Source organism: Phacochoerus africanus, chromosome 5 (assembly GCF_016906955.1).
Source record: "Phacochoerus africanus isolate WHEZ1 chromosome 5, ROS_Pafr_v1, whole genome shotgun sequence".
NCBI classification, from domain to species: Eukaryota; Metazoa; Chordata; class Mammalia; order Artiodactyla; family Suidae; genus Phacochoerus; species Phacochoerus africanus.
Genome location: NC_062548.1, coordinates 43,433,465 through 43,461,092, shown reverse-complemented (window position 1 = coordinate 43,461,092; position 27,628 = coordinate 43,433,465). Strand labels below are relative to the sequence as shown.

Genomic DNA, 27,628 nt, shown 5'->3' with positions numbered 1-27,628 from the left:
GGCACCAAAGCTGCGGCGGTGAGGGTGGTGCAGTGGGGTGGGTGGCAGGGCAGCATGAGGAGGTGAAGGCAGAAAGGCAGGTAAGCTGCGAGCAGACGAGGCTGGGGCAGCACTCGTGCCAACGTGTCGCAGTGACAAAGCAGACGGAGGCGGCCAGCTGGTGCCAGGGCGCCCACCCAGCCCACCGTGCAAGCCTTCTGGGGCACCTGACTCCCAGCTCCTCTCTTGCAGGAAGCCTGCTCCCACCACCCCAGACCTTCCAGGCTTTACACTTCTTGTGAGAATCTGCGGTAAGACTCAAAACATGGTTTTAATTTTGCAAGCACATCACGTGTTCCGGAAGTGCCCCGAGGCTGGCAGTTCTCAACCTTAGCCTCCTCTCCACAGGTGGGAGGGATCTTACTGTCAGGCTGCCTTCGCGTTCCCAGGGGCGCCGCACCATCAAAGACAGCACACCAGCTTGCCTCGTCTCCGGACCACGGGCTCTCTTCCTTAGCCATTCCCCAGGATAACCTCTGAGCTCTCCACAAACGCTGGTTCAGTAAGTCTGAGGACCCACAGTGGCGCGGGACAGAATCCTGGAGGCACCGCCTAACGCAGGTGCGGGGTCAGGGGGCCTCAAGGAACACGGGACCCCCTCAGCACCGCTTAGAAATGTCACCTATCTAACTAGGTTCCAGCACAGGCCCAGGACTTCCCGAGAAGCCTATAATACAAAAGTGTCCCCCTCTCCATGAGGACTGTATTAAATAAGAGAAAAAGATGTACGAAGAAATAGCACCGTAAAGAGCAGCTTTTCAAACCTCGATGTGCTGGTAAGGGGGCCTGTGCTTCCTTAGCGAACACCTCCTTCCCCGCTCTGCTCAAGATCCCAGACCAGAACCTTCCATGCCATCCCGACGCAGCACCAGCCACTTTCCTAAGGCTCAGCTTCTCTGATTTCTTGTTTCCTTTCGCCCTCACATCTAGCTCATCTAAACACGTCTCTGAAAAGCTTCCTCTGCACGATCAGTTTATCCACCAGGTCTTTTTCAGTAGGCAGTACAATTACCACACCTTTATTTTTATTTTAAAAACTTAGGTGCTCCTTTTCTTTATATGGCCACACCTGTGGCATAGGAAAACTCCCAGGCTAGGACTCGAATCGGCCTACACCACAACATGAGGCAATGCCGGATCCTCAACCCACTAAGCGAGGTCAGGGATTGAACGTGCGTCCTCACGGACACTATGTCAGGTTCTTAAACCGCTGAGCTACAGTGGCCACACTTACCACACCTTTAAATCAGCCTCTTCTCCCCTCTTCAACTCCTCTACACACAGCAGGAAAGCCTTGCTTTGGAATCTGGATAATGTCACTATTTCATTTCGCAACCTGTAAAATCATCCTATTGTTCAAGTCTCAATTTGACAAGAGCTGTAAAAGCTCTGAAATGACCCTCACCCCCAAACTCCCAAACTCAAATGACTGCTTCAATCATCACCAACAAAAAGAATCTCAACAGGAGAAAGAACCTCTGAAAGCTGTTCAGACCAGCTGCCAAGAGCCCGGCCTGACGAGGACTCTCTGAGCACCAACCTTCCCTGGCCAGCCTCCACGGGGCCCAGAGCAACCACTGCGCTTTCCTCACCTCGCCCCTGGCAGTGCCCCTGCCCCAGGACAGGCTCAGTGCGCTCCGTTCAGAATGTTCAGAGTTTCTCTCCCCCACCTACAGTGCCTTTTTTGGGAGACTCTTCCTAAGAGCAATGTCTTGTCTTGTCCATCCAAAACACAAACAAACAAAGGGTTAACTCCCTGATCTCCCTGGAAAAGTCCCCTATGATCTCAAGACTTCCAACTGCATCAGATATGCCGAACTGCCCATGAACGTGGATGCTGCTCATCAGCGAGGAGGAGCGGGAGGAAGAGAAGGAGCGACAGAGAAACACAGAGGGAAGAGGACACACCCGTCGACTCTGTGGCTGTGAATGTGAAACCAGAACGTGAGTGACAGTAATAGTTCGGTACCTTGAGAAACCTGCATGCGGTTCACAGGCAGGGGCATGGGCCCATCTGCAAGGGCAGAAAAAACAACGTTATGGAAAATCATCTTGCAAACTTACAGAGAAAGCCAGTCAACAGGGGCAAGAGCACCGAGCAGCCTGACGCTGGCACACCCTCTCAAGGCCCATCCACCAGGGGGACTCAACTTCTAAACACAGGCCATGGCCTTGGCCACGTCACGGCCACCCCCACAATTTTCTAAGCACAGGCTTCCTGGGAACATGATTCCACATGCTCAGAAATCATCCCAGATGCAGAAGGAGAAGTGGGGAGGCAGACGGAGAGCCGGAAAGGCAGTCCTTACTTGGCGGTCTCACGGGCTGGGCCTGTGGTATGCCAGGGGGCTGCGTCCCAGGGGCTGGTAAGGCGGGCTGGTTCCCCAAGATGCCTTGTTTGTGTAAACGTGACCTCCGTTTTTCTTCTAGTTCCTTTTGTATCTTGTAGATTTTCTCTGCTAATAAGTGATAGTACTCATCCTGAAAAGCAAACCTCCACACTAGTTACTCATTACAAAGAAGCTCTGCGCGCGTGCGTGCGTGTGTTCTGACCAACTGACGATCGTTTCAATTGAGCACACTGGCGCAGGTGAGCATGAGCACCCAGGGATGGGACAGCACGTATGAGGCAGCAGGGACGAGGTACTCGTCACAGGTGAGTCTACAGCTGAACCTCTTCTTGGATTCGCACCGGCAATGACACAGGACAAGCACTGTAACCAAGGCCGCCACCAAGTAAACGCACAGATAAAAACGACTTCATCAGAGTTCCTGCCATGGCATACCAGGAGGGTGGCGTCTCTGCAGCGCCAGAACACACAGGTTCGATTCCCCAGCCTGGCACAGTGAGTCAAAGGATCCAGTGTTGCCACGGCTGCGGCTTAGGTCGCAACTGTGGCTCAGATCTGATCCCTGCCCTGGGAATTCCCTGTGCCATGGGCAGAGCCAAACCAACCAACCAACCAACCAAGGACAGAAAAGAAAAAAGAAAAAGCAATGTTATCTATTGCAGGGGAGACATCAGTAGTCGGTAGTTACAAGACAAGAGCTGTGCAGGGAGGGACCTCATGTCTTAACTGAGAAGACTCCCTGGTCAGTGTCCTCAAGTGACGCGTCTCCCAGATGAACAGATGTCCCTGTTTCTGGACAGGTGCAGCCGCAGCTCCCACAGGTGCTGGGACCCAAAGGCAACCTACCCTGCTGTTTGCAGACTCGTACATGTCCCCTTCCACCTTCTTCGCATAGGCCACCAGGTTCTCCATGCGGCGATCCTTCAGGGCTGCGGGGTCAGGGGTCGGGAAGATGGCTTGGACGCTGAAAGGACAATGGGGTCAGTTTCTACCATTCTGAGTGGCATGGAAAGAGAACCAACCAACCGCCTCTGTGGCAGTACACTGCCAAGCGACATCCCAAATCCCTCTTGCCCGGTGTATGAAGACACCAGTGAGGTCACTCTGGAGAGAATCCTGACCTGTTACCTTCTCTACACGTCAAACACACCAGTATCTTACTATTAACAGTAAGTACTTCATCATCTCAAGAATAACATGATTTCGGGGTTCCCGTCGTGGCGCAGCGGAAGTGAATCCAACTAGGAACCTTGAGGTTGCAGGTTTGAGCCCTGGCCTCGCTCAGTGGGTTAAGGATCCGGCGTTGCCGTGAGCTGTGGTGTAGGCCAGATCCTGTCTTGCTGTGGCTCTGGTGTAGGCCGGTGGCTACAGCTCTGATTAGACCCCTAGCCTGGGAACCTCCATATGCCCCGGGAGCAGCCCTAAAAAGACAAAAAACCAAAAAAGATTTTGAATTCCTAATATTTAAACGATTTATTACCAATTTTTTTTTTCTGTCTTTAAGGGCCACACCTGTGGCATATGGCGGTCTCCCCCCCTTTTTTTTAACCCAAAATTTTTTGATGAAATTAATGAAGGAAAAAAACCCCTCCAATGCCAGTCAGTTGATTAATCTCCCCTTCAATTTAACTTAACTAGCTGGAGAAAGTTAGCTGTTAATTTCTTGTATGTTACATGCATGACAGCATTATCAAACCATTTGTACTGACGAAGCCCAAATTCCTCCAGTTCTCTGGGGTCTCCTCAACTGTGATCTTGAGCCATAAAATAAAGCAATGCTTCTGAGCTAATTCCGGCTCCCTGGTGCAGCGGGGGCATAGAAAACAGGTCTGGCCCTCTGCGGGGCAGAGCTGCAGACGCTCTGACACCACCCAGGGTCTGGGATCCTCTGGCCCCTCAACAGGCATGTGGTTCCCTTTGGCTGCCAGGGTACGATCACCAGGGGCCCAGGAGACCACGGAGGAACCGAAGCAGACATCAACACAACTGCTCAACTGCCCCATCACCTCGGCCTCAGAATGTTTCCATCCCACGTGAACGACGCGGGAGGTGGCCACGTACAGTTTGTGTACTAGATGGCTTCGCAGGTCCTGAGTGACGTGTTCGTGCCAGCCTTTCCGAACGCCGGTGCTGGAAGGAGGTGCTGCGGAGGGTAGAGTGCTGAGGGGTCCGATGTTCCCAGAGGTGGCGCCGTCGCTCATCAGGGGGCTGAGGGAAGACGGGCTCTCAGCCGACCAGGCCCTTCAACCACATGCGGCTTTCAACGTCACTACCTCTTCTACAGGCAAGACGGAAAGGACGGGGGGAGGGGGGGGGAGCAGGGAACAGAGGGAGACGGGAGACGGCCCCTCCCCGGCCCCAACTATAGCCCCTGCCCCACATTTAGAAAGACTCAAGAGTTCACACACTTGCATGTCTGACTGTCCCTCAGATAGGAGGCAACTGAAACAAATGTCTTACTTGGTGGCCCCAAGGGAAGTTGGAAGAGCTGATTCTGAAATCAAGCTTGGTGGCTGCTGATCTGTTGTTATTCCGCCTGCTGGAATGTTCATTGGGTTATTTCCTTTAAAGAGAAAAAGAAAAGAAATCAACCCACTCCTAAATTCTCACATACACATCAAAGTCCTGATAACAGATAAATAATAAGTCACATATAAATAAGTGATTCTTTTTTCGTCTTTTGTCTTTTTAGGGCCACACCCGCAGCATATGGAAGTTGCCAGGCTAAGGGTCTAATCGGCGCTATAGCTGCCGGCCTACACCACAGCTCACGGCAACACCGGATCCTGAACCCACTGAGCAAGGCCAGGGATCGAACCCACAACCTCATGGTTCCTAGTCGGATTCGTTTCCGATGAGCCATGACAGGAACTCTTTGTTTTTTTTAAGTAAGTGATTCTTATGAGTTTTAATAATAAACCCCATGGCAGGAATTCTGGGAGTTCCAGAAAAATGGCGACTGAATTGTTAACCTCACAGGCAGATCCCTTCCCATGACACTTTACAGCTAAAACGAGGCATTGTTATGGAGGCTAGCTGGTCTCATGAGTACTCTATGACTGTGGAAAAAGAAATTAGAAATGACCCATTTGTAGCTTCACATTTTGATTCTGGCTTCATTAATATCATGATTGAAACAAGTAAACTGACCTCTTACATATTTCTGTCATATTTTGGGTTTTGTTTGCATATCAGAAAATAAAATCATAGAGATTAAGTGCAGGCAAAGAACATAAAAGGTCGATTCGTCTACAATATCCACCGTGAAGGAAGAGGAAGTTGAGACAAAGTGAGGTGCACAGTCTAGTCCCGATCAGGCCATCGGCAGAGGTGGGGTCAGACTGGTACCCAGGTTCCGGGACTCCAACCCAGTTGCCCAGCTAGCAAGAGTAAGTGATGCATGAGGGCAACTGTTTTCCAAAAAGCAGCAAATGAGTTGTTTTCAACTGGTCATTTTTAAGAGTCACTTTTAAGGTTAAAATAGTTTTAGGAAAAGAAGGAAACTAGCACAACAACCCTGACTTAATTTGACTGACATAACTGCCTGGCTTAAGCCCAAGCTGAAAAGAAAGGACTTTGTCAATTTAAAGAAAATATTAAGAAAACAGTCTGTCGGAGTTCCCACTGTGGCTCAGCGGAAACAATCTGACTAGGATCCATGAGGACACAGGTTCGATCCCTGGCCTTGCGCAATGGGTTAAGGATCTGGTGTTGCCGTGAGCTGTGGTGTAGGTCACAGACGTGGCTCGGATCTGGCGTTGCTGAGGCTGTGGTATAGGCCAGTGTCTACAGCTCTGATTTGACTCCTAGCCTGGGAACCTCCCCGCATGCTGGGGATGCAGCCCTAAAAAGAAAAAAGACCAAAAAAAAAAAAAAAAGAGAGAGAGAGAGAGAAAAGAAAACTGTCTAGACAGAAACAGCAAAACTGTTGGTTCATTTGCAAATACTATTCATTTTATAAACCTATAACATCTATAGTGCACCCAACACTTTCGCCTTTTCCTGGAATGTTTATTTCAATGATTTAAAAGATACCATCACAATATAAATACATATATTAACTTGAATTTAAAGTCAAAACAGTAACCGGAAACAGCTGTGGGTTTCTAGGAAGTCTGTCATTCCCAATGCTTCGTCTGAGAAAGAAATTGCTGAGAGTTCTTTCACCTACCCAGGGGGTTGAGAGTCCTCATCTGCTGGTGAGTTTGAGGCTGTGCTGGTTGCTGGCCGGGAACCTGAGGCTGCAGCTGTGTCTGGGGCTGGTTCAGGTAGGGGAGTCCAAGAGCCGCATAGGCGCGCTGCATGGAGCTGGGGTCTATGGGATTTGGGTTACTTAATGAAGTGGCATTCTGCTGGCCTGTGCCAACAGAACCAATTGTGTTTTGAATTCCACTAGCTGGAGACCCCAGGATGGCTATAACAACAAACAGAGAAACAAAAAAGATAAGTAAAAGGGAGACGTCCACAAATGATTTAAAAACTACTGAAAAGCAAGTCACATTTCATCAGAAGACCACCAACGTATGTTACAAAGCACTGGGAAAGGCTACCAAGAAAGGAGCTGTGCAGAGAGAAGGCTCCTATTCCATTTGGCTCTTCTGCACGGCAGTCGTTGCAGAGCAAAAAGCCAAAGAAAACTCGGCTTCTCTGTTAGAAAGCAGCGGACCACAAAATCAGAGACTGCCTCATCGAAATGGGCATGTATTAATCTGGAGACTCATAAAGAGCCAATTCTGGCGAAATGGCAAACACGTGACAAAACAAAGTTTCTGATTCTTTGAGGGTCATCAGGCACCACTGAGATAAGCCAAGAAGGCCCCTCCTGCTGCTGCTCCCCTGGGCCCTTCCCTGCCCACCTGCACAGGTACACAAGGATCAGCAGAAGGAGCAGAGGCGGCACCCAGGCTGTCAGGTTTGTTACTTATCCGTAACTTAGCTAAGACCTAGGACGCGATCCTCCAAATAACAAAACTGCACTTCCTTGAGACGTAGGTATACAGGGACGAGGTAACAGCACGCCTTTCTGTGCCACGAGTTTCCGAGGCAGGAGGGCATGTCTGAGCTCTCTGCTATGTGAAGCGGGTCAAGAAATACTGCCCTGGACCAAGTGTCTCTCAAGCCAAAATGAGTGATGATCAAGGTCTGGCCACTGTGCAGGATTTCCATTTAGCCAGGTGCCACCTCCGCACGGCTGGTATGCAACCGAGTCTCAGGACCCTCTCCTGAGCAGCCAGCCTCAGCTCCCACGGCGCGGCCCGGCAGGCTCCAGGGTGTCCTCCCCAGCTACCCCAGGACACGAAAGAGCCCCCCTGCCAAGGGCTCCAGAGTTAACAGAGATGACCCCAAACATCCACTGCTCCATCTGTCCATCCATTCGAATGTCCTAATTTGGTGACCACTTGCCATATGGCAGAAATCTTATGTCATACCATTTATTTTTATTCTTAAGAGTTCCCTTCTTTCCAACTTTCCCAAACTTTAAAGTCATGTTATAATAAGAGCAGCTTATAAAACCGATACTACAATACACGATCTTTGATAAATAAAACACTACCGCAAAGTCTTTCTTTAAAATTCAGACCATTATATATATGATAATATTCTCACATGACCACCAGTGCAGCTATAACACAAACAACTCAAATACTTATCAGGCTAGCTTAATTACACTGAAATGTGTAAAAAAAAACAAAAACAAAAACAAAAAAACAAAAAAAAAAACCACACAAAACTTGGTAATTACACATTTCACACTATTAACTTTTCTAATAAGGATATTCAGATCTCAGACTCATTAACACTCATTTGACACAATTACACACACTGAGCGCCTCATTATTATAAACTAAAAGCAACTCCCTAGGTACACTTTATGACACGTGTATAGCTGAAACAAACCATGTGCAATACCCTTACAAGTATTTTTGCTAATAGTTAATACTCCTCAAAACTTTAAACATATGCTGTTATACTTCTGAAACTGATAAGCTAAATTTTTTGAAAGAACCATGAGGTATCAACTATTCATTGTCAAGCCATAGTAAAGGCATTGAAGATGCAGCGAGCTTATTAAGTCCTAATTTCTAAAAGAAAGAGGAGGCATTTTCATCTTTGTTATTGTATTTTTGGTTATACAAACACTTTCATGATATAAGCATTTATGTCCTCTATAAATCTGGTCAGAAATCACTTTTGATTTTGTTGATTAAGTGAAATAGTCTATAGTAGGTTACAGTAGTGGATACAAGTGGTTCAAAGTAAGATAAAAACACTAGGATAAAAATGCTAGATCTCAGCAAAGAAACTGGTTTATACACTAAATGTTTTGGGCCTTGGTCTAATACTAACGTGTCTGTGTAAAATAACAAAAGGAACCGACTTGGAATCACATTTTATCTCCCATCATTCCACTTTGTCCTAGATTGCTCAATGTGTTCTTTCCAAGAAGTGTGACTGAATTACCACATACATGTACTGTCCCTGTGACAGTCTGTCATTGTTAGAGATTTCAGCAATTAAAATGGGAATCAGAAGGAAAAAACAAAGAGCTGTGATATAAAAAGGAAAAGTGAGGAGTTCCCCCTGCGGCACAATGGGACTGGTGGCCTGCTGCAGCACCAGATGCAGGCTTGATCCCTGGCACAATGGGTTAAAGGATCTGCAGCTCAGATCTGTTCCCTGGCCCGGGAACTCCATATGCTTCGGGGCAGCCAAAAAAGGAAGAACAGAGGGAAGGGAGGGAGGGAAAAAGGAATAAATAAAATAAATAAATAAATAATTAAATAAAAAGGAAAGTGACTGGAGTTTCTGCTGTTGGGAAGTGGGCTAATAAACATCTGCCTGCAGCAGCGTGCTATGGGGGCATGGGTTTGCTCCCCAGACCAGCGCAGTCGAGTAAAGATCCCACACTGCTGTAGTGATGGTGTAGGCTGCAGCTGCTGCTCAAATACTATCCCTGGTCTGGGGAACTTCCACATGCCATGGGTGCGGCCATCTAAAAAAAAAAAGAAGAACCAGACCAGCATCCATGAGGACGCAGGTTCCATCCCTGGCCTCCCTCAGTGGGTTAAGGATCCAGAGGTGCCGTGAGCTGTGGTGTAGGTTGCAGATACAGCTCGGATCCCATGCTGTTGTGGCTCTGGCGTACAGAGGCCAGAAGATGCAGCTCCGCTTAGACCCCCTAACCTGGGAACTTCCAAATGCTGCACCTGCGGCCCAAAAAAACACCAAAAAAAAGGGGAACGTGATAATGGTAGGATGACTTATTTTTCCATCATCTTGTGGCATAAGAAGAAACAGACCCAGAGCATGCTGGATACACATACTGATGTATTGTGGCGGGGAAGTGAGAGAGACAAGGTCTTCTGTTTCTGGATGAAGATGCAGCAGCTGTGCCTTAACAATGACTCCTTCCCACTATAATCCATTTGTGTCCACGTTTCCCCATCTACCCTCCTTTTAGCCAAAATTCCCCATCCTAGGGTGACTGCCATTCCCAAGCCCAAAGCCACTTACAGAACAGCCAGTATTTCCCACAGAAGCAGTTTGTAGTAAAAGCATTTATTTCCTAAGTGTAGACATTTCTCTATTTTTTATCTTGAAGAAAACAGACCTATCTGAGGACAAGTAAACAGTTGGTACGTGACAGTTCCAACAATTTAGAGACTAAGAAAACGAAATATGAACAAATAAAAAGGCCTCTGAGGAGGTCGCACTGTGGCGCAATGGGACCGTAGCCGTCTGCGCAGAGGCAGGAATGTGGGTTCATCCCCGGCCGGTGCAGCAGGTTAAAGATCTGTAGCTGCCGCGGCTGCTGCCTCAGTCACAGCGCCGGCTCAGCTTAGATCCTGGCCCGGGAGCACCACAGAAAAAGAAAAAAGAGTAAGGGAGGCCTCTGACGTTTAGGCCTGGCTCAATCTGAATCCCAATACCCTTAGATCACAAGCACGTCAGGGTGAGGGAATACGGCACCTCGTAGGGGGAGGCGGCTGACTGAAGGGGGTTACCCAGGAAAAGCAACCGCAGACCAAGCGCATAAGCCCAAGACCTCTAGCTCCCCGTGAACATCCTCCTGATCTCTCGGGCGGCAGTTACTCTTCCGAGTTCCTGCAACACCTGTGGGGCTCTGCTTCCCGCGCCAGGGGGCTGACCGCACAGACGGCAGGTGCGCCCAGGATGCCATGTCGGCACCAGGTCTGCGCCTGGAGCACAGGGTCCACCTAAGCACCACTGACGGCGTCCGGCTGCAGCTCCAGGCCTGTATCAGGACAAAGGTGCTCAATGCCCCTCCCTGGAACATTCCCTAAAGGCAGGACCAGCCTGCAGTCCGTCGGATCCTGCCTCACCCAGGGAGCCGTGGTTCAGGTGAGCTGCGCGTCCACGCTGCAGCCCTGAGGGCCCTGGGGCTGAACAAACATGAGCAGAGTGCTAAGGCTCCCTCATCCGGCAAGATAGCCTTCTATGTTCATCAACCTCACATATCCCCGAGGTTTGCTTCTTCTTCTTTTTACATTGTTACATCTTGTTTCCTTTCTCAGAGCTTAATGCCACATTTCACACAGTCAGTCTTTAGAACACCCTGTCACAGTGGCTCAACACATCTCGGTGCAGCATGGGTTCCTCTCCCTTGAGTGACAAGTGGCATTTCTGCTACCAGCACATGTTCAGGGCAACCCCAACCTCTCCACTGCCCCGTCATTCCCCTTCTGCTGCAAATACATCAACAGTCCAGGACCCAGGAAACACACGGTCACGTGTGGTCATGGGCTCTGTCCAGGACTCGCCCATCACTTTTCAAGGCCATTTTTCCCAGTGAAAACAAAGACTGTCCTACAAATAGGTTCCATGTATAACACACTGTTAATTTGCAACATTCAATTCACCAGAATTCAACTGCCCCAGTCATTCTCAATAAAATTGTCCTCAATCTGGAAATCCTGGGAGAACAAACATATTGAATCCCAAGGCTCTGTCAGGTTGGTGGGGGACATGCCACAAAGCAGGAAAAAGAGCTGCTACCTGGTCATTGCTTAGATTCCCACTGAAAGAGTCAAGTTGCCATTTACCCAGACCTGCAGACCTGCAGCTCTGTGGAGCTGGTCCCACAGCACGGGCTCTGTAAAGGCTCTGCCCAGGACCACCATGCTTCCTAGCATCTTCATGGGCACAGGGCAGGACATGACAACAAAAGGCAATGCAAGCCCCAGTGCCAAACCTCTTGTCAGCTACCGTTTAGCAAGTACGCACACCCTCAAAGGGCTTGCCAGGGTTGCCCGTTGCCCGGAAGAGCAAGGACAAAAGCTAGTCCGGTGACTGTTCAGTACTTACATCAGAGCAGACAAGCCCAAGGCTCTGTCTCTACAGACACTGAGGTCCCACTGCCCCCTCTGCTCCCTGCCCCAACCAGGGGCGGTCTCGAGAGGTGTCTGAGACTCTCTCAAGAGCCCTCAGGTGAATAAGGGCCTGTCCAACAAGCACCCACTGAGCACCAGGCGGGTGTCTCAAGTGCGAGTTTTAAGGAGGCAGATTTGGACTTGAAAGGAATGCATTTTAAACAACCAGAGGTGCCTAGAATTGGACCAGGTAGTGAGCATCGAGCCAGTAGAGGCATTCGAGCAACAGGTCTGGGGACTCTGGACAGAGACAATGACGAGGCTCACACCATGGCACAGCCAGGTGCCAGGCAGCAGTGGGCAGTTTCGAGGGTTTGGTTTGGCTCTGGGGCTGAGCCTGCAGCATCCGTTTGGACAGTCCTGGCCTCAGCTGGGAAACCTATGGTGTTCCCCAGAAAACAACTCACACCTTCTCAAGAGCTCCAGAGCAGACACCCTGCCCTTCAAGGCATCCCAAGCTCCACTCAGCCGTTAACATGCACCCCCTCACCTGGGGCTGTGTTAAAACGGAGTCTAGTAACAGGAGGGCCACGTTTCTGTTTCTAACGAGCAACCTGGGGGTGCCCACGCAGGCGGTCTGAGGATCACACACTGAGTAGAAAAAACCTCACTGATGAGGCAACAAGAATTCAACCTCGGAATTCAGTCCCATGCTCACAGAGCCCCGCCCTCCTGCATCCTGGGATTTACTGGGAGTCAGATGCCAGGAATGACAGGAGATAGTCAGGAGACAGACAGACAGGACCCTGCAAAGTCCTAAGGTTTTCATAAAATTTGATTATCTTCATAAGGGGCGGATAACTCAAGATGATAGGTTACAGAAGCTCTAGAAAACAACGCAAAGAAAAATCACACACAATCTCAACACTGGCCGCAGAAGTAGCCAATGGTCTGGGTTTCCTCTGAGTGAGCGCTGGGCGGGCTCCGCAGGGGACCCTGGCAAGTTCTCTCGACAGGGACGTCGCTGCGGGAAGTCGGGCAGGAGGAGCTGTGCGCAGGGGACGGGGTGCCTCTGCGGGAAACCTGCCTGGAAAGCACAGCCCTGGGGACACAGGTGGACCTCAGAGGGTCCCCAGGGGTCCCTACCAGCCACTCCAAACTGTCCTCTCTCCCTGAGTCACCTCACTTGAACAGAAACCTCTGAGTCCTGTCAGATCCACACCCCTGCAGGCACATGCTCGTGCCGCTAGAATGCTCTCCCACGGTTATCTTAGGGAGACTGCTTGAGCAGGCCCACCGCCCAGGCAGGGCACTCTGACCCTCCTTTAGGACCACTGACCCTGCTGACCTGTCTCTGAGGCACCCCTCTGAGTGACACCTTCGTCACTTCATTTTTTTTAAAATTATAGTTGATTTACAAAGTAATGCCAGTTTCTGGTGTACAGCAAAGTGGCCCAGTCATAACACAGTGGCATTCTTTGTCTCCTATCATCTTCCGTCATGCTCCAGCACCAGTGACTGGATAGAGTTCCCCGTGTATTTTTCATGTACAGCTGAGACTTGAACGATACAGATTTGAAGGGCATGAGCCCCCTTACAGTGGCCCCCAGCCCAAGGCGTTCGGATCCACATTTCCTCCCTACTGCCTAAACCTCGTGTTCATACACGATAACCACAACTCGCTTTAGGAGAGGAGGAATGACAGAAAACATTCAGAGAGAAAATATCGCTGCAACTTTGTCACCCATCATATCGGACTCCTTTGTACACACAAAACTACAGTGCAAGAGCCAAAGGAATACATTCAAAGCAGAAACCTAATTTGAGAAGCATTAAAACGGGGGAAAAAGTGCTTTCAGTTCTTTCATGAAAAACTGCCAGAACCTTGCACAAAATTGATCTACATATTCCCCGTGACTTTATATTATAAAATCACCCTGGTAACCCTTTACATTATGACTACAAGAAACACTGTGGTTTACCACTTCTGAGAGCACGCACTGGATCAATTGTCACAACAGTCAGGTTGTTGTAAGGATGTCAAAAAAAAAAAAAAAAAAAAACCCACATTCATTTCTTTCCTTTTTTTAAAAACAAAAACCACACAAAGTATTTCTTAAAAAGAGAAATCACACAAGTTTTCAATTGTCACGGCAATAATATTAAAACCCAAAAGATCCTAAAAAATGCACCCCCCAAATTAAATGTGAACAACAACATCCCAATTCATTATTCATGGGATTAATTCTATTCAACCACAAACCTGACAACGAATACTTGGGCACTTAAAAAACCAATTACTGACATACATCCTAAAACACAAGAAAGTGCAGCCATCACAGCACACTAGTTAAAAAAAAAGTTGTGGAAGCTCCCTTGTGGCACGGTGGGTTCAAGACCTGGCACTGCCACAGCTGTGGTGCAGGTAGCCACTGTGGCGCAGGTGCAATCCCTGGCCCAGGAATGTCCACATGCCGCAGGTGTAACAATCAGTCAATCAAGTTTTACACTAATTTCTAGAACTACTGTCCCAAATGTCTGCTAGAAGACCCAGACTCCTAAAACTTAACTTTATATACGAGACATCCTGGAAAATTGTGCATTAACTCAGTTTTTGGTTAATCCAAGTGTGAGTTAACTGACTTAAGAGAGTGACTTTTAGAGGTGGCTTAGGTTGAGTGTTTGTGCAGGGAGGCAAGGAGGTGGCAGGCTCATGGCCCAGCTCAGGAGCAGCTGGGCTCGTGAGAGGCAAGCAGGCAGGCGGCAGGGCACGCTCTCTGAGACGGAGTGCATGGCCACCCTTCCCACTGCCACCGGAACAACCAGAAGGAAGTGCAGCACGGGTTCTGCAGGCAGCAGTGGGCTCTGGCGGAGGGTGATCAAGAGGAATGAGAGGAGCGAGCACCTGACCACAAACAGGGGAGGTGGCAAGAGAGCACAGACCAGGTGCAGGAAGACAAAGAATAAACTGTCGGTGACACAATGAGGTCTCAGAACTGCATCTCGGAGGAGGAAACCCTCCAGGTGTCTGGGGAGGCAGGGGGAGCAGCTGCAGCCTACGGGCAACATGAGATTCAAGGGCTTGTCCTAACTGCCCTACTGAGGGACACAGCTGCACCGCTGAAATGGCAGGAGAGGACCTCAAACGAGGAGCGACGCTCATCCCTCCTGCTCCAATGCTGGGGGGCGGGCGCCCGGGGCTGCGCGCAGGCCTCCTGAGCAGGACGCCGCTGAACCGACTAGCTGACGGCTACACAGACCGACGTGAAAGACAAAGCGATGGCGACAATCGGGACGCAGCCAGTTCTGGCACAGAGACTCACGTCTGTGCTGAACAGACAGTCGGTGACACAACGAGGTCTCGGAACTGCGTCTCGGAGGAGGAAGCCCTCCCAGGTGTCTGCCTGTGGGATTTTACACCGACCCAGCCTGACTGACTCTTCCAGGACACGGGGTCCTCAAAACTTACTCCAGGGTACGTGCAAAAGCAGTGTCCACTCTCTTCCACCCTCACCCCGCAGTCACCGTCACTGCAGTGACATGACCCTCAGACCCTCGGGGAGGGAGTATCTGTCATGAAGCACGAGGACCTGTCAGGTCGGCTCCTTGACCAAAGCGACCTGCCTCTTTCGCACTCCCTGGCCTGTCGGGGCGCCTCTAGCCTGGGGAGGGGATTCCAGAAGGACCACATCCCCGAGCACACGGAGCACCTGTCTGCTCGCCCAGCCGAGCGTCCCCCTCAGTCTCTGCCCCCCTGGCCTCTGCGGTCGGCAGTCACCGCCCTGCCTCCTCCCTATGCTTCTGTGCTCTCTTTAGAAATTGCTTATTTTCTCATCGCCAAACTTCTCTACCCCCAGGGCTCACTTACTTTGTTGGTTTCGCTTGTCACTGGCATTTTTCAAAGGGAGGCAAACAGGACAGTCATGTCGCGTGCAGTTCTTCCAATGAGAGATGATTTGTCGTGAAGATGCACAATGGGCAACTATGACCAGAAAAACAACGAGATGTTATTTTTCTATCCAAATTGTCACACTTTCAAGTACATCTGAATTATAATGCCAGCTTCCATAAGAAAATGGTAACAAGAGCACAGTGCAGGCAGTCCTCAACTTACAAACAGGCTGTTTCCAAAAGGTTTGTAAGTCAACTGCTGAGAATAAAAAAGAAAAAAAAAAACACTTCCCACAGAAGCAATGTTATGAATGAAGGTGAATAAGGGTCAGACCAAAAAAACAAAACAGAAAGTCCTTGACCTGAAATACTGCATGACTGGAATGAAAGGTAGAACAAATAATAATTCTGGAACATCACTATTTACAATAAAAACGTTACATTATGTTTAAGGATGAAACTACCTAAATACGAGAGTTGAAGAGACGCCAATGAGAGTCTGCGAGGTTCTGAGGGACCCTGGGCGCTCCTCCGAGCACACGAGAGGGTAGCTGCGCCTGGCCCCTGTGTCTGGAGCTTCACTTCTGCCTGAAGCTGCTCTCGCTTCTCTCTAAAGGTCTAGCATGACCCCCTCTGCTTCTCCATCAGGATGAGGGTGGCACATGTCACAAAGGGAAAGGGGGATCGGGGAGCCTCTCCTCAAGCGTGAGGAGCACAAGTAGGAAGAGCAGGAAAGAGGATAAAGACTAAGGAAAGTAGAACTGTCCCTAAGAAATGCTCAGGCCGGGAGCCGAGGCGTTGGCCGCAGAAGAGCAGAGAGGGGCACAGGCTGCACCTGACTCGCCCGTTGAAAGGAGGGGCAGGGATGGCACGGTGCACACTTCCCCACGTCGCAGTCAGGCACCTGGGCCAGCTCTGCCAGCGGCGCCCGCACCTAGGGCACACACATTGACCGCAAGACAGGCGCTCCCGGTTCCGGGGCAGGGCGTAAGCGTGCGAGTGCGACCCCGTCCAGAGGAAAACCGTGACCCGGGCATTGACGGCGAGTGCCGTGCTCGAGAAGGGACAAAGGTCTTCCGTGACAGAGGAAGGTGCAGAAGAACCAATGCAGGGCACGGCCCCAGCCCACCGGAGTGCAGAGAGCATTACACAACCAGATCGCCCTGCTCCTCAGCAGGCAGTGTCCAGAGCCCCTGAGCGCTCGGTGTGGGGGGGCTCGGGCTTCGGAAGCTCACTAACAAGCGGGGTGCCAGAAAACACACCCACATTTCATCCCGAGCTCTGCCGCCAGGACGTCAGAAAACGGCACTTACCCTGACAGGCTTTCCCAGCCTGACAATGTGTCATGTGATTCAGGACATTTTTCATGGTTCGACAGTGTGGGAGGGAGCAGGCTCGAACCTCTCCATTGGCTTGTTCCCGCCTCTGACACTTGTGAGCGTGAAGCAGGAGGACCAGCTGCTGCTGAATCAGTTTGCGCTTCTCTGGGTCTGCCGTCGGGCCCGTGGCAATCGCCTGCGTGGGCACAATTCCCACCGACGTTTGCATCTGAGACTAAAATCAAACAAATTAACAAAAACATTTTAGTAAGCATTCAGAGCTCCCATTCATGTTCATTAATTATTTTTCAAACGAATGTTAAAGCTGATGGAGAAAACGAGCCGCAGAGAGAAGGCAGCTGGTGACGTCTCTTTAATTCACTGGCAACGTTAAGGAAGATCCAGAGGCACAGAATTAAACCAACTCTGAAGAAAGGCTGAGCAAAGTTCATCTATGCATGACCATCTCAGAGCAAGAAAGCGACACTTATTCTTCACTGTAATAAGCCAAATCCGATTCACTCCACAGTACACACAAGTGCAGGACAAGCTGCTATCATATTAGGTTGAACCATATGAAACCGCTGTTTCTGCAGGCCCAGATGAATTCTAATGTTGGCAATTTCACATGCTTCAACCGAATTAGAAAGATTGCCAACGTCTGACCAACGGGAACCCACTGCAAATATCTGATGGAGCAGAAGAATCAGAGCCACCCTGGAGATTTCATAATCCAGTGGCCAGAAGGTAACAATACCTGCAGCATTCATCACCTCTCCGAAAAGAACAACACAGCACGTATCCTGAATACAACCATCCAGTACAACTATTAATGTTTACGAAATGCTGTGTCCTCCATTAAACCTTCCACTCAGACTGCGGACAGTATTTTTTTTTTTTAATTATTTGACGATCTCCTAAAGATATAAATATCGAGCTTATTTGCTTTCATTCTTTCAAAATAATAAGCCAGACCAACCATATCTCTTAACTGCAATGAAAATAGAAAAGGTGACCCGTGGAACCATCTTTTATTTTTTGGCCTCCCCTCGGCACGTGGAAGTGCCTGGGCTGGGCACTGAACCCTCGCCGCAGCGGTGGTGCCAGGTCCTTAACCTGCTGAGGCACCAGGGAGCCCTGGAGCCTTCTTACTCTTTACCAATTACCAGCACACTTCAGACAGATTTACTGGAGGACTGGAGAAGCTCCTAGTACGCAGAAATACGATCTGCAGTCCAGGGATTTCTAATCTCCTGCTCTGACAGTCACACTCCTGGCTCGATTCCACAACACTCAGTGCTGTCCATCAGGTCCGCTGCCACTCTGGTGTTGCCAATTGAGAGTCCAAACCGTACAGTTGCAATTAGGGGAAAACCAACTGTAAAAACTGAACCAAAGCTCATTTTTAAAAGTTACAGGGTTTAGTGTTTTAGTTTTGATGAAAATTCAGAAAATAAGTCTGTAGAAAAGCCGTCTGGCTTCACTCAGGAGCACAGCCTCTGGAAACCCAACCAGGATCCAAAGCAAAAGCAAAGTTCAGGCCAAGAGGTCAAGTGCCCTGACGGGAGACACGCTGACTGAACTCCTAAGAGAAAACATTTCCTTGTGGTTATTTTTTTCCTGACTATAGAAGTAATTAATACATGCGCCCTATAGAAAATCCGGAGAGCAAATGAATGAGGGAAATAATGTCAGGCCCCGTGACATCCTGCTATCCAGGAGCCCGCTATGGAAGCACAGCCAGGCCTTTTTCCTTCCAGTCCTTTTTCCTACGCACATGAGTATGTCTGAACCGTCATCAATATTCTTATATGTAAACTTACACATTTATAAATACATCTGGCTCAGTGTTACTCTGGGTTCTGTCCCCTATGGTGAAGCAGCAGCAGGACGTGGTCTCGAAATGCAGCTCTACATTTATTTTCCAGTCTCCCATGGCTGGGCACAAACGGTACCCCCTCCTCTTCGGACACTTTATTTTTCTTGTTGTTTTTTTTGCCTTTTTTGTCTTTTTTAGGGCCACACCCTCGGCATACGGAGGTTCCCAGGCTAGGGGTCTAATCAGAGCTACAGCTGCCAGCCTACACCACAGCAACTCCAGATCCAAGCCAGGTCTGCAACCTACACCGCAGTTCACAGCAATGCCAGATCCTTAACCCACTGAGTGAGGCCAGGGATCGAACCCGCAACCCCATGGTTCCCAGTTGGATTCGGTAACTGCTGCGCCGTGTCGGGAACTCCTCTTCCGACACTTTATTTATTTATTTTATTTTTTTGTCTTTTGTTGTTGTTGTTGTTGTTGTTGCTATTTCTTGGGCCGCTCCCGTGGCATATGGAGATTCCCAGGCTAGGGGTTGAATCGGAGCTGTAGCCTCCGGCCTACGCCAGAGCCACAGCAACGCGGGATCCGAGCCACGTCTGCAACCTACACCACAGCTCACGGCAACGCCGGATCGTTAACCCACTTAGCAAGGGCAGGGACCGAACCCGCAACCTCATGGTTCCTAGTTGGATTTGTTAACCACGGCGCCACGATGGGAACTCCTCTTCCGACACTTTAAAACAACACTCCAATAAAAACAGGCTGTGATCATGCCCCCAGAAGTATTCGATCTGCGTGTTAAATGTTTCCGCATTGATCAGCTCATTTCCACGCACGAGAAAGTCCACGTGGCAGCCAGTGGACAGGAACAGGAACTGAGGAACGTGAGAAATTTCAGATGACCCTTGTTTCGGTCTCTAGCGCATTAAAGACTCAAACATACGGAAAAGCAGAGAGGAAAGGATCCCACCAGCACATCTAACCAGAGGAAGGCGTCTTTGACATCTGCTAATACCCAGTCCATACACAACGTCCTCTATCTGCCCCCCAATGGCTTTTAGAGCCACTTTGCACAAATCAGAACCCAACTCAGACCCACACCCTCATGTGGTTGTTGTCTTTAGGGTTCTTCATCTCCTGCCACCCTGCTCCTTCTATCTTCCCGTGACACTGCTCACAGAAGAGATCAGCCACGTGTCCTCCTGCTGCTTCTTAAAATACAGAAAGGAATATACAAAGGAATACATTAAAAAAACTGGTAAAAATCCCAATCTTACCGTTAAACTATAACAGACTTTTTAAGTTACTAAAAAACGAACACACTGCCTCTCAGCCGGGATGTTCTTAACAGCATCTTTTGAACTATACATGACTTATGTTGAAACCTCAACATGGAGAAACAGCGAGGTTGGAAACCATACAGCACATTCAAACCTGGGTCCCTTCTCCGTCTGGAGATGCTTCATGAGCTGCTTATGCTGTTTCCATGTGTCAAAAACACCAACTGGAGAGTGAAGGTGAGTTAGCAGCAAAGTGGAACAGAGACAAGTCTTGCCTGTACCCTCCGCCTGGCCTGCCCCACGTAACTTTACGCGCCCGCACGGCGCCAGTTTGCAAGGTGCTCATGCACCGGGGGCACAATGACTCTCCTCCTCTGTCAGACTGATGCTTGGTGAGACAGAGGAGCTAGGAGAAATCCGTCAGAAGCAGCTTTTCGGACTCGACCACGTTCCCTGCTCAGTCTCCACTGTCCAGGTGGCGGGGAGAACAGCAGGAAAAAAAAAAACCAAAAACAAACAAAAAAACCTAAAAGACCTGGAAATTCCCCTAAAAGTAATGTATAATTTTATGCAACTGTGTTTCCTTTCCCTTTTTTTATCTTTTTTTTTTTTTTTTTTGCTTTTTAGGGCCACACTCATGGCATATGGAAGTTCCCAGGCTGGGGTCAAATGGGAGCCGTAGCTGCCAACCTACACCATAGCCATAGCAACACCAAATCCAAGCCGTGTCTGCAACCTACAGCACTGCTCACACCAACATCTGATCCCTAACCCGCTGAGGTCGAACCTGCATCCTCATGGATACGACTCAGGTTTGTTACTGCTGAGCCACAACAGGAACGCCAACTTTGTTTTTTCAACAGCCAAGAAAATGTCTGAAAAAGAGTTAAGAATGAGGGAGGAATCTATCTTGCCACATACCAAGACTAAAAAGCTATAGATTTATTTACCTAAGTCTGGGAAAAGATACACATAGATATGAAATCAGTGTATCATAAAGGCGGTGTTTCAAACTAGAGCATGAGAATGGCCATCTCTGATGCTTGTATCACCTTAAAGTATAATTTCCAGATGAATTAAATTGAGTGACTATGGGAGTCCCCATTGTGGCTCAGCGGGTTAAGAACACAGTGTCTGTGAGGATGTGGGTTCAAACCCTGGCCTCGATCAGGGGGTTAAGGATCTGGCACTGCCACAAGCTGCAATGTAGGTCAGCAGCTGCAGCTTGGATTCGATTCTTAGCCTGGGAACCCCCATATGCTGCAGGTGTGGCCCTGGAAAGAAAAAGAAAAGAAAAGAGAAGAAAGAAAAAGTACAGATACCTCACAAAAGAAATAAACAACAAACATACAAAAGGTCGGTGCCAAGACAACTCACTGGAGGCAAGAACATAGTCTTTGCAACTAACGGTGATAAAGAGGACAGGCCAACAGGACCTCCACACGTACAGGTGGGTCCCTTCATCATCACACTCAAAAACTAACTCAGAGTGAATCAAAGACCTAAACGTGAGAGCTGAAGAGTAAAACTCTTAGAAAATCATGGGAGTAAACCTACACGACCTTAGGTTTTGGATATGTCCCCAAAAGCGCAAGTGACGAGACGACAAAAAAATAAACCAGACCTCACTAAAATTAAAAGCTGTTATGCTTTAAAGGACACTATCGAGGAGGTTAAAGACAACCCAAAGAGTGAGAGAAATCACCTGCAAATTGCTGTGCTAAGGGACTTGTATCTGAAACATACAAAGAACTCTTAAAACTCAAAGACAAAAAGACAAATAACCCAATTTTTTAAAACGGACACAGAAAACGATCGGGTGTTTGCCCAAAGAAGACAGACAAATGGTCAATAAGCACGAGCAAGGATGCTCAACACCATCAGCCACCATCGGAACCACGGTGAGATACCATTTACACCCGCCAGGGCAACTGTAATAATAATTTAACAATATTAAAAAAAAAATAGTCACAACTGTTAGTGAGCAGGTAGAAAAACTGGAACCCTCATGTACTCTACCGGGGAGAATGTCAAATGGTGCAGCCACTTTGGAAAACACTCTGGCAGTTCCTCAAAAGGTTAAAACTAGAGTTACCATATGGCCCAGCAATTCCCCTCCTAAATATATACCCAAGAGAACTGAAAACATATATTCACACAAAAATGTGTACACAAATGTTTGTAGCGACACTATTCCTAATAGCCCAAACATGGAAACAACTTAAATGCCCATCAACTGATGAATGGAAAAACGTACTACATCCAAAATGGAACATAATCCAACCACAAAAAAGGAAGTATCAATACGTGCTACACCATGAACGAACTCTGAAAACATTACGCTAAGAGAAACCTGCCAGGCACGAATGACCACGTATTACATGATCCCCTTGCTTGCCTGCTTCCTTCCTTCCTTCCTTCCTTCTTTTTTCTTTTTATGGCCACACCTGCGGCATATGGAAGTTCCTAGGCTACAGGTCGAATCAGAGCTGCAGCTGCCGGCCTACGCCACAGCTCCTGGCAGCACCCCACCCTTAACCCACTGAGCGAGGCCAGGGATCAAACCCGCATCCTCATGGGTCCTAGCTGGGTTCGATACCTCTGCATCACAATGGAAACTCCATATGATCCCATTTCTCTGAAATGTCCAGAAGAGGTAAATCCACAGGGACAGAACATAGATTAGGAGTTGTCTCTGGCTGAAGGTCCAGGGGAAAGGGGAGTGACTTGCTAAGAGTACAGGATTTCTTCTTGGGGGGATGAAAATGTTCTAAAATTGACCATGGTTGGTGATGGCCACACAACACGCTAAATGTCACTGAACTGTAACTGTAACGGGGTTAGGAGGGAACTAGATGGTAGATGGATTACATCTCAGGAAAGCTGTTCAAGAGTCCTATCTCACTAATCATCAAAGAAATGAAATTCAACAAAGAGGTATCTTTCACCTACCATCATGACCAAGACAAAAGAAAAATAACTGGTATCAGAGTTCCCATTGTGGCTCAGTGGGTTAAGAACCCAACTAGTATCCATGAGGATGCCAGTTCGATTCCTGGCCTCACTCAGTGGGTTCAAGGATCTGGCGTTGCCACGAGCTATGATGTAGGTTGCAGACACAGCTTCAATCTTGGCACTGCTGTGGCTGGCAGAGGTGGCAGCTACAGCTCCAACCTGACCTCTAGCCTGGGAACTTCCATATGACACAGATGTGGCCCTAAAGAAAAAAAGAGAGGGTGAAAAGAAAAAGTAACTGGTATCAACGAGCAGATAGAGACAGCAATTCTCAGAGATTTTGACAATGCAATTTAGTATGACTTTGGAAAGCAACACATATTAAAAAGAAAAATGTGCATTTCTTTTGATCCAGTAGTTCTACTTCGTGTATATATATTTTGGCTACACCTCCGGCATGTGGAAGCTCCACAAGTGAGGGATCAAACCTGAGTCACTGCAGTGACAGCATCAATCCCTTAACCTGCTGTGCCACAAGGGAACTTCTCTACTCTGCATAACTTATTATTAGGCAGATAACCAGACTACTTTGCTAAAACAGATGTGCAAAGACAGGCACAACACCTTGGTTTAATTACTGAAAACTTTAAAACTCTTAAATACCTATCAAAGATGGACTAATTAAACAAATTGTGGCCACAAGCCTCAGGAAATGATATGTAGCCATGAAAAGTGAGGCAGACCTCAAGTGACCCCAGTCAAAGCCACATGGAACAGAAGGGCCCAGACAATTCCTGCTCAAATCCTTGACCCACCCAAGACTATGAGAATATAATGAACTGTTTATTTGAGGCAAATTAAAAAACAGTAACAATGGAGTTCCCGTCATGGCGCAGCAGAAACGAATCCTACTAGGAACCATGAGGTTGCAGGTTTGATCCCTGGCCTTGCTCAGTGGGTTACGGCTCTGGTGTTGCCATGAGCTGTGGTGTAGGTCACAGAAGCAGCTGTGGCTGTGGTGTAGGTCAGCAGCTGTAGCTCCAATTCAATCCCTAGCCTGGGAACCTCTATATGCTGTGGGTGTGGCCCTAAGAACAAAAAACAAACAAAAAAACACCCAACAAAAAAAACAAACCAACAATAAAAAACAGTAACAATAATCATGCAGAAGTCTATGCTTTCATGAAAAGCTGTCTATAACATATTAAGCTACAAAAGAAAGTTACAAAATAGCACCAGAAGGTCATTCAGCTTTTCCTTATTAACTTTATATTTTGTATCTGAAATATAAAGAAAAACCTTGTTAAGATTATTTGGTGGTTATCTCTGGGCAGGGATAGGATCATGTTTTTATATTGTCTGAATATTTTTCATGTTTTTATATTGTCTGAATATTTTACAAGTGTCTACGATTTTTATAACCAAAAGACATTCCACTCTGGGGGGTGCATTAGGAGAATCAGTAGAAAGCAATGAACAATATAAAAAATAAAAGTGTAAAGGCACTAGAAGGTATTAAGATGAATATTTTATCAAGTAAATGGTAAAGGCCTTCATAAAACACATAGAAAGCAGGGGTTCCTCACCAATCCCCAGGAAAAACCTCTTCAAATATGGATTGGCCATTCCTCCCTCCCAGAGACCATGGTTCACAAATCGGGGGTGGAACCCAGAGGATTTCCACTTGCTCAAGTCCCAGAGGGTGCTTCAATATACTTTTACAGACTTCCCAAAATGAACATGTGTGTACTTTTTTTCTTCCTTTTTGGTCTTTTTAGGGCCGCATCTGCAGCACATGGAGGTTCCCAGATTGGAGGTCCAAGTGGAACTGCAGCCGCCGGCCTACGCCACAGTCACAGCAACAGCTAGGTCCTTAACCTACTGAGCGAGGCGAGGGATCAAACCAGAGTCCTCATGGATACCAGTCAGGTTTGTCACCACTGAGCCACGATGGGAACTCCAACATGCACATGTTTTTACAGTTAAAACTTTTACGAAAGGCCCACGGGGACTCTGATACAGTGGCAGCCACATGTGAAAGGAAAGCACAAGGCCCAGGCCACTGTTAACTGCAACCAACCAACTGGGAAAAAGAGCCAAAACACTCAAGACAAAGCAAGTAACACAAACAACTCATACAACCACCACCACCAAAACATGGGCAGAAAACCTAAACAGACATTTTTTCAAAAAAGACATAGCGATGGCCAGCAGGCGTATGAAAGATGCTCGACGCCACCTCACACCAGGCAAAACGGCATCGTCAACAACAAGCGCCGGAGGAGGCGAGGAGAAAAGGGAGCCCCTACACTGCTGGTCAGAATATAAGCTGGTGCAACCACTATGGAAAACAGTACGGAGGGGCCCCAGAAAACCAAATACAGAACTACCATGTGATCCAGCAATTCCACTCCTGGGCATACATCTGGACAAAACTGCAATTTGAAAAGATACATGCACCCCTATGTTCACTGCAGCCCTATTCGCAATAGCCAAGACATGGAAACAACCCAAATGTCCACTGACAGATGAATGGATTAAGAAGATGTATATGCACACAATGACTACTTCCCAGCCATAAAAAAGATGGAAATAATGCCATCTGCAGCAACGGGGATGCAACTAGAGAGTCTCATACTAAGTGAACTAAGTCAGAAAGACAGATACCATATGACAGCACTTCTACATGGAATCTAAAATAAGGCACACATGAACCTATCTACAAAACAGAAACAGACACAGACTCACAGACGTGGAGAGCAGACTTGCGGTTGCCAAGGTGGAGGCGGGAGGGAGAGGGATGGACAGGGAGTTTGGGGTTAGCAGATGAACACATAAGCAGCAAGGTCCTGCTGCATAGCAGGGAACACTACATCCAATCTCCTGGGACAGAACATGATGGCAAAGAATCTAAGAAAGAATGTATATCGTATATACATGTATGATGCACATATACACATGTGTGTATACATGTATGATGCACATATGTGTATATAGATACAGGTATGTGCATATATAGATATATATATAAAACAGTCATTTGCTGCACAGCAGAAACTGGCACAACATTCTAAATCAATTACACTTTAACGAAAACATTTTTTAAAAAAGGAAATAACAACGCAGGTATTATTCCTTCCCCTCCTCTTGGCCAATCTTTATTTCTCAAGGACTCTGCGCCACATTCTGTGTTCAGTGACCAACAAGCAGCAGCTCATTTAACACCCACCCTCCCCCGCCCCCAGGGAGAATTAAGGGCCTGCCCACCCTTACAGGAGGAGCAATGGCAGCCCAAGCAGCACTGGGTGGTGGTGGAGAGGGCGGTGAGCCAGCAGAGCCCCCACCTTCACCCTTCTGCTGTCCTCCTTGTCAGAGGGCTGACCACCGTGCCGAATGCGCTAGGAATAAAGCATTCCGAGAGAACCTAAAAGAAAAACTGGCCAAGGACAGGAACTGAGGAACTCGAAAGAGAAAAAAAGGCATTTACCTAAACAGAAGTATTGTAATTCTTCCCAGTAATCCAGAAATGCAAATCAAGATAAGAAGACATCATTTCCTCCTATCAAGGACACAATGATAGGTATTCCCATTGTGGCCCAGTGGGTTAAGAACCCAACTAGTATCCATGAGGATGCAGGTTCGATCCCTAGGCTCGTTCAGTGGGTTAAGGATCTGGTGTTGCTGTGAGCTGTGGAGTGGTTGCAGATGCGGCTCAGATAGAGTGTTGCTGTGGCTGCTGGATAGGCTGGCAGCTGCAGTTCGGATTCCACCCCTGGCCCAGGGAACTTCCATATGCTGAGGGTGTGGCCATGAAAAAAAAAAAAAAAAAAAAAGAAAGAAAAGGACCTAATGATAATCCCCAGCCCTGAGAGCATCCTATAATACCAGGGACCTGGTAACCTGGTTCATGGCTTTTGTTGGAAGGCAATGCAACAGTATCCCTCAAAAGCCTTAAAATACCTGCAACATGCATTTCTGTAACTCCAATTGGCTCACATCCAGTTCCTAATCAGGCAAGGTTATCACGGTATGGGAGTCACACGATTCAATCGTGATGACCCCTCGCCCCCACGTCAACATTTTAAACCACAGTAACAGATGAACAGAAAGCACACTGATCAAAGGCTGTGGAGCATACAGCCCACTCACCGCACCACTTCAGTCTTTGCTAGATCTGGTCATGTGCTCTTTGCCTGTCACTTGTCACCATAATTCAACCATCATTTATTATACCCCTGTCCATCAAATGACCTTAAAAGGTAAACATTTTATATTTATTCTATGTATCTCTTAATTGTTAAAGGAGTCTCAAGTATTTTTATTAGGATTAGTACATAGATCTGAGTAATCAGGAGCAGCCACACTTTTTTTTGGCCAAGCCCGCAGCATTCAAGTTCCTGGGCCAACGATCCAATCTGCGCCACGGCAGTGACAACTCCAGATCTTTAACTGTCAGGCCGCCAGCGAATTCTCCAACCCCATTTTATAAAATGCCCTCTATTCTGTCTTAAGGAGGTAATCACAGATATGCACAAGGAGTACATATAATAAAGTTTATCATAGTCTTCTCCCTAGAAAAAGAAGTTATTTTCCATGAAGGGCCCAAAAATAGATTATAATGTCCCCAAAGGGCTCTAAA

The 27,628-nt window shown here is 48.0% G+C and overlaps 1 protein-coding gene across 5 annotated transcripts in view; it reads right to left on the bottom strand.

The window, feature by feature from the left end:
• The window catches only part of CREBBP (CREB binding protein), a 140,328-nt gene that overhangs the window by 40,562 nt on the left and 72,138 nt on the right, over positions 1–27,628 (bottom strand). For 4 of the 5 annotated variants that reach the window (XM_047780672.1, XM_047780673.1, XM_047780676.1 and 1 more), the window contains 8 exons: positions 16,927–17,167; positions 15,591–15,704; positions 6,562–6,804; positions 4,851–4,953; positions 4,452–4,598; positions 3,237–3,354; positions 2,349–2,520; positions 2,009–2,053 (listed from right to left, as the gene is read on the bottom strand). In XM_047780672.1, coding sequence (XP_047636628.1) covers positions 2,009–2,053; positions 2,349–2,520; positions 3,237–3,354; positions 4,452–4,598; positions 4,851–4,953; positions 6,562–6,804; positions 15,591–15,704; positions 16,927–17,167 — 1,183 coding nt within the window. The remainder of the gene's footprint in view (positions 1–2,008; positions 2,054–2,348; positions 2,521–3,236; positions 3,355–4,451; positions 4,599–4,850; positions 4,954–6,561; positions 6,805–15,590; positions 15,705–16,926; positions 17,168–27,628) is intronic. The other variant, XM_047780675.1, reaches the window with a different exon arrangement.